This window comes from Balaenoptera musculus, chromosome 18, assembly GCF_009873245.2.
Source record: "Balaenoptera musculus isolate JJ_BM4_2016_0621 chromosome 18, mBalMus1.pri.v3, whole genome shotgun sequence".
Classification (NCBI taxonomy): Eukaryota; Metazoa; Chordata; class Mammalia; order Artiodactyla; family Balaenopteridae; genus Balaenoptera; species Balaenoptera musculus.
Genome location: NC_045802.1, coordinates 21718444 through 21737364, shown reverse-complemented (window position 1 = coordinate 21737364; position 18921 = coordinate 21718444). Strand labels below are relative to the sequence as shown.

Here is an 18921-nt window from a genome sequence, read left to right as displayed (position 1 = left end):
GAAATTTGTACTTCTTCTGGGGATGGGGCACACTAGATAATATTTGTCCATACAGAAAAGGGCCCTAGAATCTGAAGCAGAGTTCAGCATATTGTATACTACACTTTCCACTGTATTTTGAGCAACCAGTGCATTGTTTAAATGTATATACTTCTATGCTAGTGTTCTGCAGTGAAAACACCCCACGAACACTGCAGTTACTGTTTCATTGCTCTTGTCTCTCCCTCACCATGCAGGGCCAGCTGGTGACTGCTGGACCTTTGCTGTCCTCTCTTAGCTCCAGTTCTTCAATTCAGGAATAGTCCAGGCATCATTGTGTTGAATATCTACCCTTCTCTCCCCTCATTTGTCCTCACAGCAGCTGATTAGACATTCAGCCTTGTCCCAAATCTTTTCTGTGAGTACCATGACCTGCACTGCATCCCTTTAGCATCATGAATCACCAGTTGGTAAAAATATTTTAAGGAATTAAACATAATGTTTAGAAGAAAGTAGCATGATTATAGGTTTAGGAAAATCTGCAGTAGAAGCACATTTGTGAGAGAAGATGCTTATATTTGGCCATTGAAGTATGATGTTTGGTGAAGAATTATCACAAAACTCAACAGGATAAACTTTATTTCTGAGATTTTTGGAATCAGCCTGGCCTGAAAAGGAGAAAGTGTTTTAGGTATACTAATTCAAACAAACAAACAAACACCCTTATGCTTAGATGCAAAACTCATTGAAAAAAAAAGAATTAGTAGTAATTCTAACAATCTGTGAATATTTTGAAAGTGTTTCCTTTGGTCAGTAGGATGATACACTGTTTCATTCTTCTTAATTATATCATTTCTCCAAGGAGATAAATATTTTCTACAACATGAGGATTTTAACTCTTGACTTTGAGATAATTTTAGACTTTAGAAAAGCTGTAAAAGTATTACAGAATTCAGATGTGCCCTTCATCCAGCTTCCCTTTATGTTATCATCTTACATAACTATATCATGTACAACAATCAAAACTGGGAAATTAACTTTGGTACACTACTATCGTCTAAACTGTAGACCTTATTTGGATATCTATATTTTATTCTATAGTTCTCCCTTTTCTGTCCCAAGATCCAATCCAGGCTCCCACATTGCATCTACTTGTCATGTCTCCCTCATCCCCAAAATGTAACATTTTCTCGGTCTTTCCTCATCTTTTATGACTTTGACACTTTTTTTTTTTGACTTTGACACTTTTGAAGAGTACTGGTGAATTGTTTTGTAGGATGTCCATCAATTTGAATTTGTTTGATGTTTTCTCATAATTAGAATGTGGTTTTGCATTTCTGGCAAGAATATCACAAAAGAAATATTGTGTTCTTGATATATCATATGAGGAGTTTCATGGTGATGATGTTGACCTTGTTCATTTGGTTAAGGGGGATGTCTTCCAGGTTTCTCCACTGTAAAGTTAACAGCCACCCTCCCCTCCCCCCCATTAATAAATATCTTGGAGAGATACCATGCAAATTTCTGTTTCTCCTCAGACTTTCACCCACTAATTTTAGCATCCATCCTTAGATTTTGCCTGCTATAATCATTACTGTAGTATCCTTAATGATTTCTTTCCCCTCATTCTTTCTACATTTATTGATTGGAATTCTTCAGTAAGGTGGAGTTGTCTCTTCTCCCCTATTTATTTATTCAGTCATTTATTTATATCAGTATGGACTCATGGGTATTTATTCTATTCTACAGGTTATGACCCAATACAATCATTATTTATTTTGTTGCTGAAAGCTACAACATGATTTAAATGGCAAAACAGTATTCCAATTACACGTCTGTGCCATGAATTATTGATCCAGTTCTTCAATGTTGGACGTTCAGGTGGTTATTTGATACTATTTATGATGTCTGATATACATAAATCTTTGAGTTTTTATGTGTTTTCATAAATTAGGTTTCTAACAGCGGAATTATTGGATGTTGGAAAAGTTGTGAAAACTGGCAACATGTCAACACGGAAATCAGTCCACACACCTAACCCAGACTACCAGGCTGTGAGCAGAAAGAGGCAGTAGATGCCGGGGCTCACGAAGGCCCCTACCGGCAGGGTCACTGAGCACAGTTGTCAGTAACAACATTAACAATAAAGTTATTGATGTTGAGGAAGGGACTTCTGGTAGGGGCATGTCTATTTCCGTTAAGGCCTATATCCTTCGCCCTCTCCGTCTACATCCCAACCGGAAATACTTGTACCCCGTTTAAAGCCACGTCGGTCCTGGCCTAAGTCCCGCCCACGCGGGGGGAAGCGTTTCCGGGGTCAGGGTATTCCGGCTCGCCCCGCCCCGCCCCGCCGCCGGTGCCGTGCTGGAAGCCCCGGCTCTCCCGGAAGTGGCCCGGACATCTCTCTGTCGGGGTTCCCACCTCCGCGCTGCTGCTGCGGGCCGCTGGGGCGGCGGCGATGGCGGAGGCGGCGCTGCTACTGCAGCCGGAGGCGGCGGCGGAGCGGGACGCTCGGGAGAAGCTGGCTCTTTGGGATGGGAGACTGGACACGACGGCGCCGCTGACCGACCGGCAGACGGACTCGGTGCTGGAGTTGAAGGCGGCGGCCGAGGACCTGCCCGTGCCCGCCGAGGTGAGGTGACGGGCGGGAGCTGGGCTGGGCTATTCCGCGGGCGCGCCGGCGGACCCCGACCTTGCAGACCCGTCCAGGGTCTCTCCTCTCCTCTCCGATCACAGTGTCGGCTCCGGTGGGAGAGGCCCCTCACCTTCCCGGGCTGTCAGGCCTCACGTTGTCCCGGACCGCCGACTCTCCCCTCCGGCGTGGGGACGGCTGCGGGGGCGTCCAGCGGCTGCTGGCCGCCGGCACCAAGCCCGCCCCCTGCGGCGTGGGGCGGTTGTCCGGGAGCCTTGCCCTGGGCATCTTGCCCCGGTGTCCCTGGTGTCAGCGAGGCATAGTCCTGCTGCCCACTCTCTCCCGGAAGGAGAAGGCACTGAACCCGAAGTGCTTTGCTTCAGGACAGCCTCCTGTTGGTATTTGTTTACCACTTTAATGAATAGCCCAGCTTCCTTTTTCCATAGGGGCACTTGGGGAGACCAAAGTTGATCCCGGGTGACAGCTTCATTGATCGCACATTGAGCAATGAGCTCTCGATCGAGTGCGGGTTGTGGGAGATCCGATTTATATTTGACTTATAGCAAAGCAATAAAAATTTTTATTTGAAAGCTGGGTCAGTACATTATTAGATAATGCTGGTTGTCGGTTTTAGTGTCAACGTTTTTAATCCTAATTGCCATTGGAATTTTATCCCTATTACTGCTTGTGTGATTCAATTCAATTAGTTATAATAGCAAGAAGTACATTTTATGAGTAGTCAGATGTTTGACAAACTTTTTCTAGTTTTGAGGGCTAGGTTTAGGCGGTTATTATTTTATTAGTGCTGATGGTTACTTGTGATGTTGGAAGCATTCTTTTTACGCGGTTGTGTCCAAAGGCAGACTGAGTTTAGAGACTTAAACTTTTTCTGCCCTAACGCTTCAGAGGTTAAGAACTTTGGTTTGAAAGTTCTCGCCACTTTTCGCCGTTGCACACTCTGCCGTAAAGTACAGGTGTTTTTTCTTGGGTTTCTCTGTCCACCTCTAGGATTCTGTGCTGGAAGTGTGTTTGAAATAAATGAGGAAGCAGTTGGAAATTTGTTTTGGCATGGCTATCGGAGTCTTTTATGCTCTGGGCAATAGAAATTGTTTGCTCTATAAATATTTCAGTCTGTTTATAATTGATTTGGCCTCCCACCAAAGCAGGATGCTTCGACATCACAGTACCTGTGGTGAATGTACTCCATAAGAAAAGTGACCCATTTTGTTTTTAATGTCTTGGGTCATAAAATATTATTATTCCCACTGAGCATGAAGGAAAGGGTTTGGAGTGAAGTAAATGGAATCTCTTCATTTTCACCCCGTTATTTGATATTTATGCAACATAATACCTACCATTAGCCCCATGCAGTCATTTAACATATATTATGTGCCTACCTGGGGCTAGGAATGGGGGGACGGAAAGATAAGAAAAACAAGATCCCTAGCCTCATGGAGCTGACATAATTACGGTGATTATGAGCATGTGAAAAAGAACAAAGAAGGTAAATTCAGACAGTCGTCCATGATATAAGGAAAATCAAACAGGATGGTATGACACCAAGGAATGAGGTGTGCCCTTTTAGATAAAGAGGGAAGGCCTTTCTAAGAAAGTAACCGCCTAAGGAGAGAACTCATGATGGAAAACAAGAAGCCGGTCTTGCAAAGACTAGAGAAATAACCTTCCAGCTGGAGGAAAAAGCATTGCAAAGCCCTGGGTAGGGGATGAGCTTGACAAGTTCAAGGGTTCAGTGAGGGTCTTCTGGTACATGCAACCTTGGCATTGGACTGCTGTGAGAATGAAATACCAGCCTGTTATTTACCCATCCTGGAATCTTTGAGGGGGAATTTCTCATTGCTCTTCAGCTTTCGACAGCCCTCTTTTTCCTTTATATGTCTGGTGGGAAGACTTTGGAACTGAATTTTTTATCCCTGTTACCACTCTTTTAACACTGGCGCTGAGAAAGAATGCCTCAATTTTTATTTTGTCCAACCAAAATAAAAACCTGTAAAGGATTTTCTGTAGCGTTTCACAATTTTCAGGAGATAAATTACATCCTGGACAACTGGAACTGGGCAAGTTAGTTGAATAGCAAGAGGCCAGCTAAGTCTCAGCAAATATCATGAAGCTGTTTATAGCTTTCCTTTTTATTTAGGAGAACTAGTCTTATATACCCTTTTATTTGGTGTTAGATAAGAAAATTTGCAGTAGAATATTAGGTAGACTGGTTTCTTGTAGCCAGGGCAAATTTTTTAGTAGTGAGGGCCTTTTTCTTTCTGCTGAGTTTAGTAATTCCCGATAAAATGCTGAGATAATTTACCCTGAAATTTACCTGTAATTTACTGTTACGGTTGTTGTTTTCCTGAAGTTTGTGTGGCCTTAGACATGATACTTAACTTCTCTGAGCCTGTTTTCTTCTTTATAAAATGGGGATTATAATAGTACTTGCCTCACAGGGAGTTATGAGAACTAAATCAAGTATATAAAGTGCACACAGCAAGCTACCTGCCAGTATTATATTATTCATGTGCTTTTCTCCCCAAATGATTATTACCTTAAACGAATAGATTAGAATGTTATGATCCTGAGCTGGTACTCTGTAGGTGTCACTCAGACCAAAGGTAAGAAAAGAAGAGGTTAAGTGCCTGGAGGAAGGTTTTGAAACTCCATCTATACCTCTTCAATGATTTGCTCCAGAGTAGGTAACATCAGGTTTCATTTAGGGAATGAATTTATTAGGTTGATTACAAAAGTGATTTTCTCCAACCCAGAACTGTGCAAGAAGTAAAGTTTGGGAGAGAAAGGTATATTTGCTTGTTTTTTCCTGGAGCTGCTCAGCTGGTCAGGCAAGGCTCGATAGTTTATTGTAATTAGTATTTAATATGTTAGTGTCCCCATTTGTGTAAGCTGGACAGTAGCTATCCAGGACCAACCAGGAGCCTAGGTCTGTGCTCTTCTCTCTCTGGTGGTAAATGTCTGCTCCATCTGGAAGCCAGGACAGTGCGAGTAAGCCAGAGGCATTCGGTCAGCATCTCCTCTTCAGGAGTGAAAGAGTAGTCAGAACAGGAAAGTTTGTGACACCAGCACACCCTTTTTTTTTTTTAACAGTTCTACCATTTATTTTATTTTATTTTATTTTTTAAACATCTTTATTGGAGTATAATTGCTTTACAATGGTGTGTTAGTTTCTGCTGTATAACAAAGTGAATCAGCTATATGTATACATATATCCCCATATCCCCTCCCTCTTGCGTCTCCCTCCCACCCTCCCTATCCCACCCCTCTAGGTGGTCACAAAGCACCGATCTGATCTCCCTGCAACACAGCCTTCTTGATTTGCCATTCTATTCCAGGTGCTTTGAGAAAAGAAGATAGCTGGGCAAATGTACCTAATGGGGGCATCTTCTCATAAGATTTTATTTAAAAAAATTTTTTTTTTTTATTCTGGCTACGCTGCGTGGCTTGCAGGATCTCATTTCTCTGACCAGGAATTAAACCCAGGCCATGGCAGTGAAAGCGCCGAGTCCTAACCACTAGACCACCAGGGAACTCCCTCATAAGCTTTTAAAAAGCAGCTTTAAAAAAAAAAAATTATTTATTTTGGCTGTGCCAGGTCTTAGTTGTGGTATGCGGGCTTCTTGGTTGTGGTATGTGAACTCTTAGTTGCGGCATGCATGTGGGATTTAGTTCCCCGACCAGGGATCGAACCCAGGCCCCCTGCATTGGGAGCTTGGAGTCTTACCCACTGGACCACCAGGGAAGTCCCCTGATTTGCATGATTTCTGATAAGTCTGCTTTAATTCTTATTTTTGTTCCCCTGTATATAATGTATCTTTTTCTCTCTGACTGCCTTAAGTTTTTCTCTATGACTTTTGATTTTCTTTCTGAGTTTGAATGTGATGTGTCTAGGGGTGGTGTGTGTGTGTGTGTGTGTGTGTGTGTGCTCACGCACACATGCATGTGCATTCTGCCTGGGATTTTCTGAGCTCAGAACTGTAGCTTTGTGTCTTCCATTATTTTCGGAAAATTCTCAACTGTTATCTCTTTAAATATTTCTTCTACCCTGTTCTCTCTTTCTCTCCTTATTTTGAGATTCAGATTACACATATATTAGATCATTTGATACCATCCCACAGTTCTTGGATGTTGTGTTCAGTTTTTATTTGTCCACTCTGTTTCTTCTTTATGTTTAATTTTGGCTGATTTTTATTGACCTATCTTCAAGTTCACTGATTCTTTCCTTAGCTGTGTTGAGTGTACCGATGAGTCTATTGCAGGTATTTTCATCTGTTACAGTAATGGTTATTTCCATCATTTCTGTTGGACATGTATAGTTTTTATTTTTCTGCTGAACTTCTGCGTCTGTTCATTCATTTTATTTATATTTCATACCAGAGCCTTTGACATATTAGTCGCAGTTATTTTAAATTCCTTATTTTATAGTTCCAATATCCAGATCATCTCTTGAGTCTGTCTCTGTTGAGTGCTTCGTTTCTTGACAATGAGCTGGGTTTTTTTCCTTGCTGTTTAATGTAACTTTTGGTCGAATACTGTACATTGTATGCAGGACATTTGAGAATGAGGGAAATAGCGTGAATGCCTGGAAATGAATACACTTACTCTGTTAGGTCGTTAGTGTGGAGGTTTGGGTTAGTGGGCTAGGTTTGGGTTTTGTTTTTGTTCTGGTTGCCTTTAGTTTACCACTGGCTTCAAACTTCTCTTTCATTACTTTTTGCCTAGCATTGGGGCTGGGCTGCTGCAGGGTCTTCTTAACCTTCCTTCTCAACCCTCAGCTTTTGGTGTGCTGTGCGCCTGTGTCTCAGAGGGTGTCTGTGCTCTTGTCCCTCGCACAGGAGAGCATTGCTGGCGCTCTATAGCCTGGTGGTGGTAGGTGGGCGTTTTCTGTCGTCAGTGTCCAGTCTCAGTCTTAGGCAGGCCTTTTGCCCCTGGGACTCAGGGGTGGAGTTTCTTACTGACTCTGCCCTCCTCTGGCAGTAGGAGACCTCTGATGTTCTGGGTCTTGGGTTCTTTCCTGCCTCTCCTCCAGGGGTAGTGGTTGTTTTCTTTTCCCTTTCCCCGGCTGTAGTGTGTTCTCCTCTGTGCCCTAGGGTTGATAGGGCTTGCTGCCCTTTTTTCAGTGTCTTAAGATTTTGTTCCACTGGGTAGAAGGGTGTGGATGGGGCTTTGTGCCCCACTTTCCCCAGGCCCCTCCTCTTCTAAGCCTGCACCACCAGTCCTCATTCTTTCTCGTGAGCACCTGGTGGAGGTCTGTGAAGACCACGTGAGTGGGTGCAAACTCCCCTTGTGTCTGTGACTTCCAAGCATTCTGTACTCACCCATCCTCTAGCATTTAGTAATTTGAAAGAAATTTTAGCCTAATTCTTACCTACTTGTGTGGCATTTGTCATCTATTTTTCCATAATCTGCCACGGTAAGCCCGTGCTCTCACTCTGTCTCTGCCTGGAGATACCCATCTTTTTCTAGATTTTAAGCTACTTGGTTACTCTGGAACCTCAACTCTCTGATGGCTTCAAGAACCTGATTTTGTAGATTATTTGTCTTTTTCTTATTAGGGTGCAAGCAACACTCTGTCTAGCATTCTTTTAGCCTAGCCTCCATGTGCTTTCTGGTATATTTTTCAAATCTGCACCTGATCCATGTCTCTCTCCCTTTTCCTCCCTAGGTATCCCTTTTCCTCCTTAGGTATTGTGTAAACAGTGCTGATAGAATTATGTGTTTGAATTTTGTCATGATCTGTTCATATATAACTAAATTTTACTACTAATAAACTATAATTTTGTAAAGGTAACTTAGACGATTCTGTTCCCAAGAAGCAGTATAGATTCTGATTTGTAAATTTACTTACTGTAAAAAGGGAACCCTCCTACACTGTTGATGGGAATGTAAATTGGTGCAGACACTATGCAAAACAGTATGGGGGTTCCTTAAAAGACTAAAAATAGAGTTACCATTTGATCCAACAATCCCACTCCTGGGCATGTATGTATCAGGAGAAAACTCTACTTTGAAAAGATACATGCATCCCAGCGTTCAGAGCAGCACTATTTACAATAGCCAAGACATGGAAGAAACCTAAGTGTCCACTGACAGATGAATAGATAAAGAAGATGTGGCATATATACAATGCAATATTACTCAGCCATGAGAAGAATAAAATAATGCCATTTGCAGCAACATGGATGGACCTAGAGATTACAATACTAAGTCAGTCAGACAGAGAAAGAGAAATATCATATGATATCACTTATATGTGGAATCTAAAAAGTGGTACAAATACTTATTTATAAAACAGAAACAGAGTCACAGACATAGAAAACAAACTTATGGTTACCAAAGGGGAAAGTGGGGGAGGGATAAATAAGGAGTTTGGGATTAATAGGTACAAACTACTATATATAAAATAGATAAACAACAAGGATTTACTGTATAGCACAGGGAACTATATTCAATATCTTGTAATAACCTATAATGGAAAAGAATCTGAAAAAGAATATATATATATATACACACACATATTTCTGAATCACTTTGCTGTACACAAGAAACTAACACAACATTGTAAATCAACTATACTTCAATAAAAATAAATAAATTAAAAGAAATAAATTTACTTTGTTACTACTAATAAGTAGGAAGAATAATAATAATATGATAAATAGAAGCGGCTCCGGTTGATTGTGTTTATTATATGGCAGGCATTATGCTAAATACATGTAGCATTGTCTCCGAGGAGACAGCCTGTTGTTGGTAACTGGAATGGTTGCACAGAGCATGAGCCGGTAGGCTTAGCTCAGCTCGGCTTCCTCTGTCCTCAGAACCTCTGGTGGCAGCACACAGTTGCTGGTGACACGTTAGAGTCAAGATAGATTCTCACCAGCTTTCAGAAACTTAATTCTTCCTGCCCAACAGTCCTTTTCTGTTCAGGGATTGCGTCACCATTCAGGAAGAGTTTATATTGAACAAGTGATGCCCTTAGTAAGACATATCTCCGTACATCCAGGACCCTCCTGGCTCCTCTTGAGTCAGACTCATCTGTGGGGAGAAAGCAGATTGAGGACCTTTCTGAACACTTTTTTTCTGTCTGCAGCTTCCCAGTGGTCCAAGGGGCCTGTTTCCTTACACCTGTGTTTTCTTCATTTCACAATGGCCTCATGATACGGATAATGTAATTCCTATTTTACAGAGAAGAAATAGAGATTTGGAAGCATTAAGTAATTTGCCCGTTGTAACACAGCTGCTTACGTGAGCAGGAGCAGGGTTCACACCAGGCCGCACTGTAATGTGCTCTCCCGTGCCCGGAGGTGCAACCCCGCTTGAACCCAGGTACCAAACTCCCTTCCTTCCCTCCTCCCTTCCTTCCTTCCTTCCTTTCTTCCTCCCTCCCTCCCTTCCTCTCTCTCTCTTCCCCCTCCTTCCTTCCTTTCTCTCTCTCTCCCTCTCTTTCTCTCTCTCTCTTTCTTTTTTTTTTTAAATTTATTTTATTATTTATTTATTTATTTTTGGCTGTGTTGGGTCTTTGTTACTGTGCGCGGGCCCTCCCTAGTTGCGGCGCGCGGGCTTCTCATTGCAGTGCGCGGGCTTCTCATTGTGGTGCACGGGCTTCTCGTTGCGCTGGCCTCTCCCACTGCAGAGCATGGGCTCCAGGCACACGGCCTCAGTAGTTGTGGCTCGCGGGCTCTAGAGCGCAGGCTCAGAAGTTGTGGCGCATGGGCTTAGTTGCTCTGCGCCATGTGGGATCTTCCCGGACCAGGGCTCAAACCTGTGTCCCCAGCATCGGCAGGCGGACTCCCAACCACTTCACCACCAGGGAAGTCCCCTCTCTCTTTCTTTTTGATGCTGCACTGCTCTCAGGATCTTAGTTCCCAGACCAGGGATCGAACCTGGGCCCACAGCCAGGTTCCACAGTCAGTGAAAGCGCTGACTCCTAACCACTGGACTGCCAGGGAATTCCCTCCCCCCATATTTAAAGGGTTGTATTTCTAAATTAATGATGGTGCATTTTGCATCTAGCTTACTTTATTTTAGCTTTGAAGAGAAAATACTGTCTTCAGCTGAAATTTCTGTCTAGAAAAATAGACAGGAGTTGCAATCATTGTTGCTTTTGTTGTGGTCATCCATGTACAATGCTTGGTGTCAGTCTATTTATCTCTTGTAAAAATAAAATACAGTGTGTGTGTGTGTGAAAAAAAAAAAAATAGACAGGAGGCAGTTTCCTAAGGCCTTGGATTAAGGTCCTTTATTGCTGGACCTTAGATGTCGTGCCTTAAGGGCAGAAACTGGGATTGAAACGAAATAATTCCACCCTTTTACCTTCCCCAGCATTCACACTCCCTTTCTTTTAGGTCCAAAAACAGCTTGTCTGTATGACCCTAGGTAAATCAACACCTGTAATATCTTTAGTAGTGGCAAACTAGACAGTATTGTAGGTCTGATGGCGTCAAGGTGAGGCTTTTCTGAAGCTGATGGGAAATTCTGAAATTCTTTCTTTTCAGTTGTAATTTCAGAATTTGTCAGCAAGAAGATGTGGGTGAAGTGTGGCAGCAGTGTAGAAATAGTAGAAGGGGATATAGTTGTTGGTAGTTGATTCTTGGGTACGATTTGTTTTCTGTTGGTTCGTATGAATGAGGTGAGGCTTGTGTGTTGATAATGGAGAGGGCTGGCTACTTTCATCAGCGCGCAGGTTTTGCCTTTGACTGGCGCTAGGTCACAGGAGGTTCCAGTAGGAAAAGGTGTGTGGATTAGTACAGATTGACCACCAGTTTTCAAAAGGTAACTCAAAAACCATACTTTGCAAATGGTTGGATATTGGTGTCATGTTTATATTTTGAGACCAGCATTTAATATAGAGAGAACCTAGTTATAAGTGTTAGTATTATATGGCACTTGTTAACATCAGATGATTTAACAGAAAACATTTCTTTCTGTTTCAAAACACCTGAGATGGAATACCAATGTTGAGTTAAGTTTAGAGAATTTTCGAGTTATTTGAATATCTTTGTGGCTCTTTTTTTTTCAAGCTCCCAATTGAAGACTTGTGCAATTTAACATCCCAGTCGCTACCCATTGCACAGGCTTCAATAGTGCCTGAATCTACAGAAGACATTCTCTTGAAGGGATTCACCTCCTTAGAAATGGAAGAAGAAAGAATTGAAACTGCACAGCAGGTGAATGGCAGCATTATTTCTAAGGATATTTGATTGTTTTAAATGTCTCAAGACAGAGGTCCTAATTAAAAGTTCTGAACATTTGAAACTGTAGTTAAAATAAAGTCTTTCTAGAACATCTTTTTTTTGGGGGGGGGGCTGGAGAAAGAAAGATATATTACTTGGCACCAAGTAAGGAGAACACCAGTGATCTTTCCCAAAGCTGTGTCTCTTTCTAGAACACTTTGATTTTGTGTTAGTTGTGGTTATTTCTTAAGTGTTTTAAATGAACCTGTTGCCCAGTTTTATTTGCAGTACAGATAAAAATATGCTATTCCAAGTTTGGATAGACTATTATATTTATTAAGGTTTTGATATTTTATGCCCTTTAGACCTCCTCCCAGTATGTGTGTTAATGTGTCCCCCAACATGCATGTGCATGGACACATGCACACATGCAGACCCCCCAGCGGCACCCCTCACTGCTTGTTGCTAGGTAATTTCTTTCTTAAAAACCTCAATATGCTCTTTAGACGAACGCTTATAGTTATTTTTCTGATATTTAGCATGTGAAATCTCTTGGTTTTTGCTTATTCCCAACTATAAACGTAAATGTACAGTAGTTTCTTCTGCTGCTTCCTCTGTCTCATCTTTCTGTCCTCTTAAGAATCAAAGCTGAGGAAGGACCTCCCGTACAGCACAGAGAACTATACTCAATATTTTGTAATGACCTATAAGGGAAAAGAATCTGAAAAAGAACAGATACACACACACACACATAAAACTGAATCACTTCGCCATGCACCTGAAACTAACACAACACTGTAAATCAACCATACTTCAATTAAAAAAGGCATTTACCAAGTGAAACATAAAGCAAATGTGCTGAATTGCATATACACTAAGTCAGGGGTCCCCAACCCCCGGGCCACGGACCGGTAGTGGTCCGTGACCTGTTAGGAACCAGGCTGCACAGCAGGAAGTGAGCGGCGGGCGAGCGAAGCTTCATCTGTATTTACAGCTGCTCCCCATCGCTCGCGTTACCGCCTGAGCTCCGCCTCCTGTCAGCATTATGGTGAGTTGTATAATTATTGCATTATATGTTACAGTGTAATAGTAATAGAAATAAAGTGCACAGTAAATGTAATGCACTTGAATCATCCCGAAACCATCTCCCCCTGCCCCCCACCAGGTCCATGGAAAAATTGTCTTCCATGAAACCGGGCCCTGGTGCCAAAAAGGTTGGGGACCTCTGCACTAAGTCAAGAGAGGCAGTGCTGCAAAGTGATGAACAGCTCTAGCTCTTGAGTTAGACTAACCTGGATCTGAAGGTCACCTCTATCACTTACCATCCTTGTGAGCTTAGGCAAATTACTTATCTTCTCAGGTCTCTTGTTTCCTAATGTGTAAAACAAAGATAATTATATACTTATCTCATAGGACTTTTATGAGAATTAAATTAGATAATGCATGTAAATGCAGTGTGTGCCAAGCACACAATCAGTGTTCAGAAAACGAAAGCCAAGGTACTTGGCAAGAGTAGTATCTTGAGAGAATAAAGCATACCTTTGACTTCGAATCCCATTTGAGAATTATAGAAGATAGTCTTGCACCATGTCTGTGAATTTACTTGGACTATTTGGAAAAAAAAAAAAAGATCTTCTGGATTAAATTTGCACTTGCATATCTCTCTTTAAATTAAAAAAAAGATCTAATACATTGTTATAATTTACATACAATAAAATGTACTCATTTTAAGTATACAACTTGATGGTAAGACCAGAATTCAAACCCAGGTTTAGCTGATGCAAAAGCTATGTTTCTAAACCACTCCTTTATATTATTTCTGAGCTTATGTTCTCACAATTATTATTAGATAACATTAATATTTACCCGAAGCTCTCTGTTACCTACTCAAATTTGGCAAACTAGCAGGTAGGCATTAACTTCTTAGGAAGAAATCTTTATTTCTACATATTATCGTGTTAATACTTTTTCTTATTTAACTCTGAAAATGGCTCGTGTTTTTAAGATACATTGCTTTTCCTGGAATGTAGACACTGACCATGCAATTAAATTATCATCTCCTGGCTTAAAGCTATTAATGTCTGAGACCCAAACAGTAAGACTTAGTGTCTACCCTTTTGACTTGCTGTTTAGCATGTAGCCACTTTTCATTTTGTCTGTTTTAGTTTTGTTGACAACATAATACCCTATTTTTCCAGTTTTTCTCATGGTTTGCAAAGCTACAAACTCAGATGGATCAGGATGAAGGAACTAAATATAGGTATGTGGCTCTTATATTTGTTGGCTGTCCTAATTCTTAGATCATCTTAAGCATTTCGTTATCTGTGCCTTTAAACAAAATTAAGGTACAAAGAAAACTTGAAGAGCAACATTTTCTTTAAGAATAGCTAGAAAGGATGTGGGTCATTCCAACTGGTATTGGAAGTTGTGTGATTTAAAAAAAAGTCACATTGTAATTAATAGTTTAGGAGGGGCAGAGGTTCATTTTAGATAAGTCTAGAAAGGCTTGGAATCAAGTGGGAGTTTTGTCAGGAACTCTAAGAGGTGTTTGCTGCCTTTCTTTAGAGGGAGAGACCCAAGAGACTTCAGCGATGGCCAGCTAGGCTGGGTGTGAACTATGTTGTTTGTGTATATTGACGGCATGGGGGAAGTGACTGTACTGCTTCTAGCTGATTTGGGGACTGTGGGTTGAACATTTGTATTCATTTAACATTAATTAAGTGACTACTATTGCTAGGCATTGTGTTAGGCTCTTTGATGTATGATTCCATTTAATCTTCATAGCAGCTCTATAAGGAAAGGTGTTATTGTTCCCATTTTACAAATGAGTAAACTGAGGCCTGGAACTATTAAATACTTGCCTAATGTCATGGAGACTTGGGCAGAGCTGGGACTTGGACTCAGGTCTTCCAATTCCAAGTCCAAAATTCTTTCCATGACATCACACCATCTCTCAAAGGCAGACATGACCTGAAGGATGGACCTTCTTGTTACCTTGGGATGGACCTGGTGTCCCAGTCTTTGAAAGTTGAGCCCATGATTTATTGCCCTACATGTGAAAAGCCAGTTTATGGCTTGAAGGCTGATTCCTTTTATTGCCCATAGTTTCAATCATTTTCCTTCTTAAGTATTGAAACAGTTTGTGACATAGTTTTTGCTATATTTCTGAATATAATAAACTTTTGTCAATAGGTCAGACTTTCCTTCTGAAATGCAAGCATTTGGGGGAAAACGAGACTTTGTTGTTTATTGTCTATGCTTATTGGGGGAAAATATTATTGCCAATCCCCTTTTGGTTCTGTTTTCTAGACAGATGAGGGATTACTTGTCTGGGTTTCAGGAGCAGTGTGATGCTATATTGAATGATGTCAACAGTGCTCTTCAGCATCTGGAATCATTGCAGAAACAGTATCTTTTTGTGTCCAATAAGACAGGAACCCTGCATGAAGCCTGTGAACAGCTCCTGAAAGAACAGGTAATTTGGAGTAGGAGAGAGTGTCAGTGACTATGTTTAATATTTTATTTTTAAATAGATGAATACAATTTAATTCTAATTTCCTTTATTTCTCCAAGTATATTTTGAATACTTCTCTGTATGGCCCTGTGCTAAGCATGCAAATTATTACTTTGACAGCCTGCTTTTAAACTTATGTCAGCAGGGGCACGGGCAAGCTTTCGTATGTTTTGAGCTGTTAGGTCTCAGTACAGTTTCAGAGTGAAGAGGGTATATTCACATTTGCGACACTTTTTTTTTTTGGCTGCGCTGCGCGGCTTGCGGGATCTTAGCTCCCGACCAGGGATTGAAGCCAGTCCCTGGCACTGAAAGCGCCGAGCCCTAACCACTGGACCATTAGGGAATTCCCTATTGACACTTTTCAAACAAGGCATAGTGATTATACTAATGGTGGGGTTTATGAAAAGATGAACAGATCTAGGTTGCACTTAAACTTGTGATTTAAAGATAGAATATTTAAGTTACTATACTTATCTCAGAATTTTATCTATGTATATTTTGTATGTTTTTAAAAAGGTAATCATTTGTTATTTTATAAAAAGATCATATGTAATTTACTGTAATAATCATTGCTTATTTTAGCCCATGATTGCAGAAATCTTTGGGCATTATTCTGAAATCATATATCTAATATAAACCTGTATGTCTAGTATAAATCTCTTTGATGTAATTTTGAGACTGGAGTGTTGATTCTTATGTTCTCATAATAATTGATTTTTCTCTTTTAAAAAATTCAAGTCGGAGCTTGTTGATCTGGCTGAAAACATTCAACAAAAGCTTTCCTATTTTAATGAATTGGAAACTATTAACACAGTAAGCATTGTTTTTTATTTTTTCTAGAATTAGTGGCTTTACTTTATATTTCCCATTCTGAGTATAATCTTTAACCTTATAAATTGGCTTGACTGATATTTTAGCTTAATAGTTTGCTTGTTGTTAAGATATTCCTATTTGTGAGTGATGGACATACCATTACCAGTTCAGATTTCCAAATATGATTTAAATAATAGTTCTTCTTAAATTGTATTTTTGCTATTAAAATCTCTTTGTTGGTTAACTCTTATAGTATAATATTTGTAAGCTGTGAAGGTTATAAGAAGAAATATTCCATTTTAAATCTTGCTGTGGTTGTGCTTCTATAATAGTAAAAAAAATATTTCTTAAACTAATCTCATGTTTAGTTTGAGGAAAAGTATAGTCCTCAAAACGGATTCTTGGATCCCAAAGAGGTAGTCACAATAAAGACTTCTGTGTAAATTATATTTCTCTGTGTTCTGGCTCATAAATTAATCATAATAACTGCATATAAATCATGTTATTAAAATTATTAAATTAATCTAAATTATTATAGTTTACTAAAGAGTTAGAAATAAAACCAGTAGCCAGTTAACAGTGGAATGCAATGGGAAATATAAATCATTGCCTAACTACTTGTATATCAAGATAAGAAATAATTGGGTCATTTTACTTATATTTTATATATATTATATAGTTTTATGTATTTTAATATTTATCATTTTATCTATTATATTAAATATTAAATATCATGTTTATATTATATATTACCTTATATTAGTACTACTTGTATATGTTTACTTATATTTTACTTTCAGTATGACTGCTGAACATGATAATTGCTAGTTAATCTTTTAACCTTGAGAAGATCGCCAGTGTTTGAAAGTGGAAAATTTATGTTGTAAAGTACTAGAAAGTGGGAAATCTAGGTACATGATGTATTATTTTAATATAACATTGTGCAATGGAATATAAAGTGTTTGCTAATTCATGAAGAGCCGCATTAAAGGTCATTAGGAGTAAACTGAATTCAATCCATATTCTTTTTAATTTGTCCTTTCTTTATTGTATTGTTACACATGGGCTGCATTTGAGTATATTTGGTGACCCTTAAAATGTAAAAATTTTTTTTTCCTTTAAAGAAATTGAATTCTCCCACGCTGTCTGTGAATAGTGAAGGATTTATACCAATGCTGGCCAAGTTAGATGATTGTATTACATACATATCATCTCATGTAAGTCATGGTATTTCTGTATGTTTTAAAGAAATCTTAACATCCCTATTATAACACTTCTTATGCAGTAAACGAATTATTTCTTTCTGTAATATACTTGAAGAAAAACTATAGTAAATTCTTAGTCATTGTCAGTAGTGATGTAAAAAGTGCTTTCAGCTGCTGCAGCAACCCTTGGAATAGAAAAAGGGGCTGGCTGACACAATTTTATCCCATCTAAAAGGACTAGTGATTTTTAGACTGTTGACTTACTGTTTTGCTAGATACTTCCTTGGAAACAAAAAGTATTACTTAGGGGGGGAAATAAAAGGACAAGTCCTTTGGTTTAATCACCATCTCTTTCTGCCCTCCAAGGATTTATAGCTGTATTTATTTCACCCAACTCCTATTCTTTTCTTAGTTGGGCCTCACATATTAGCCTTGAAGTCTGTGGGGTACTGAAAATATATTTTGCTAAAAACTGCAAATATTTATTGAGCCCTTGCTTTGTGCCAGGCACAGGGAATTTGGCTATGACCAAGACAGTCATAGTATTTGTCTTCAAGGAGCTTACAGTCTACGTAAGATCTTCTTTTGAACTTTCTGTATAGCTTTACATAAAGGACAGGTTGGTTTTCATTAAAAGTTTGCTTCATCTTTGTAAATCTTTCCCTTTCCTTTACAGCCAAGTTTTAAAGATTATCCTGTATATTTACTGAAGTTTAAGCAGTGTCTTTCTAAAGCTTTGCACCTCATGAAGACATATACTGTGAACACACTACAGAACCTCACAAGTCAATTATTAAAAAGGGTAAGTTAACTGGTGAGGTGTTTTTTTGTTTTTGTTTTTTTAATTCATTTATTTTCCATAATGTTAGTCTGAGATTAGTACCTAGTAACTCCAATTTTTTTTTTTTTTACCTTTTGTTAAATAAATATGCGTTGCAATTTTATTGATAATAGGACATATTAAATATGTCTGTCACAGTCTTATTTTCAAAGAATATATAACAGTGTGAAAAATATTCAGTACTATATGATAAATAATAAAATAAGATTCAAACTATTTCTCACTTAAACTTTTTCTTTTCCTATCTTTTTAAAGAAAATATTAGGAGGAAATACACCAAAATAATAAAAGTGGTTCTGTCTGAGTGGTAGAATTACATATGATAGATAATTTGAATTTCTTTCTTTACAAATGATGGATAATTTAATTTTCTGTATTTAGCAAATGTATTTTTATTGAATGCCTTCTAAATGCTTGGCATTGTACTAAGAACTGTACAATAGTGAAAGGAGCTAACAAGGTCCCTGCCCTCATGGAGCTTATGTTCAGGAGAAATAATCAGTAAAGAAGGAAAAAGACAAATTAATCAGTTACAGGTTTTAGTAGATGCTAGGTGGAAAATTAGCAGCGTGTTAGGTTAGAAAATAAGAGTGGAGCTAGATCAGATTGTCATTGATCACATTTCTTTCCTAAGAAAATAAAACCTTAAAGATAATTTATTTTTTCAGCTTACTTTCTAAAGAATATGGAATATCTTGAGCTTTTAGTTCAAAACTACTGATTTTTGTATTGCATTTTACCATTCA

At 39.3% G+C, this 18921-nt stretch overlaps 1 protein-coding gene across 1 annotated transcript in view; it reads left to right on the top strand.

The window, feature by feature from the left end:
- The first annotated feature begins 1483 nt into the window (after positions 1 to 1483).
- Positions 1484 to 18921, top strand: part of COG3 (component of oligomeric golgi complex 3) — a 61392-nt gene continuing 43954 nt past the window's right edge. Inside the window, exons 1-7 of the mRNA XM_036831483.1 lie at positions 1484 to 2611; positions 11650 to 11796; positions 14001 to 14062; positions 15112 to 15277; positions 16055 to 16129; positions 17254 to 17346; positions 18011 to 18136. Of these exons, the coding sequence (XP_036687378.1) occupies positions 2438 to 2611; positions 11650 to 11796; positions 14001 to 14062; positions 15112 to 15277; positions 16055 to 16129; positions 17254 to 17346; positions 18011 to 18136 (843 nt within the window). The 5' untranslated portion in view covers positions 1484 to 2437. The remainder of the gene's footprint in view (positions 2612 to 11649; positions 11797 to 14000; positions 14063 to 15111; positions 15278 to 16054; positions 16130 to 17253; positions 17347 to 18010; positions 18137 to 18921) is intronic.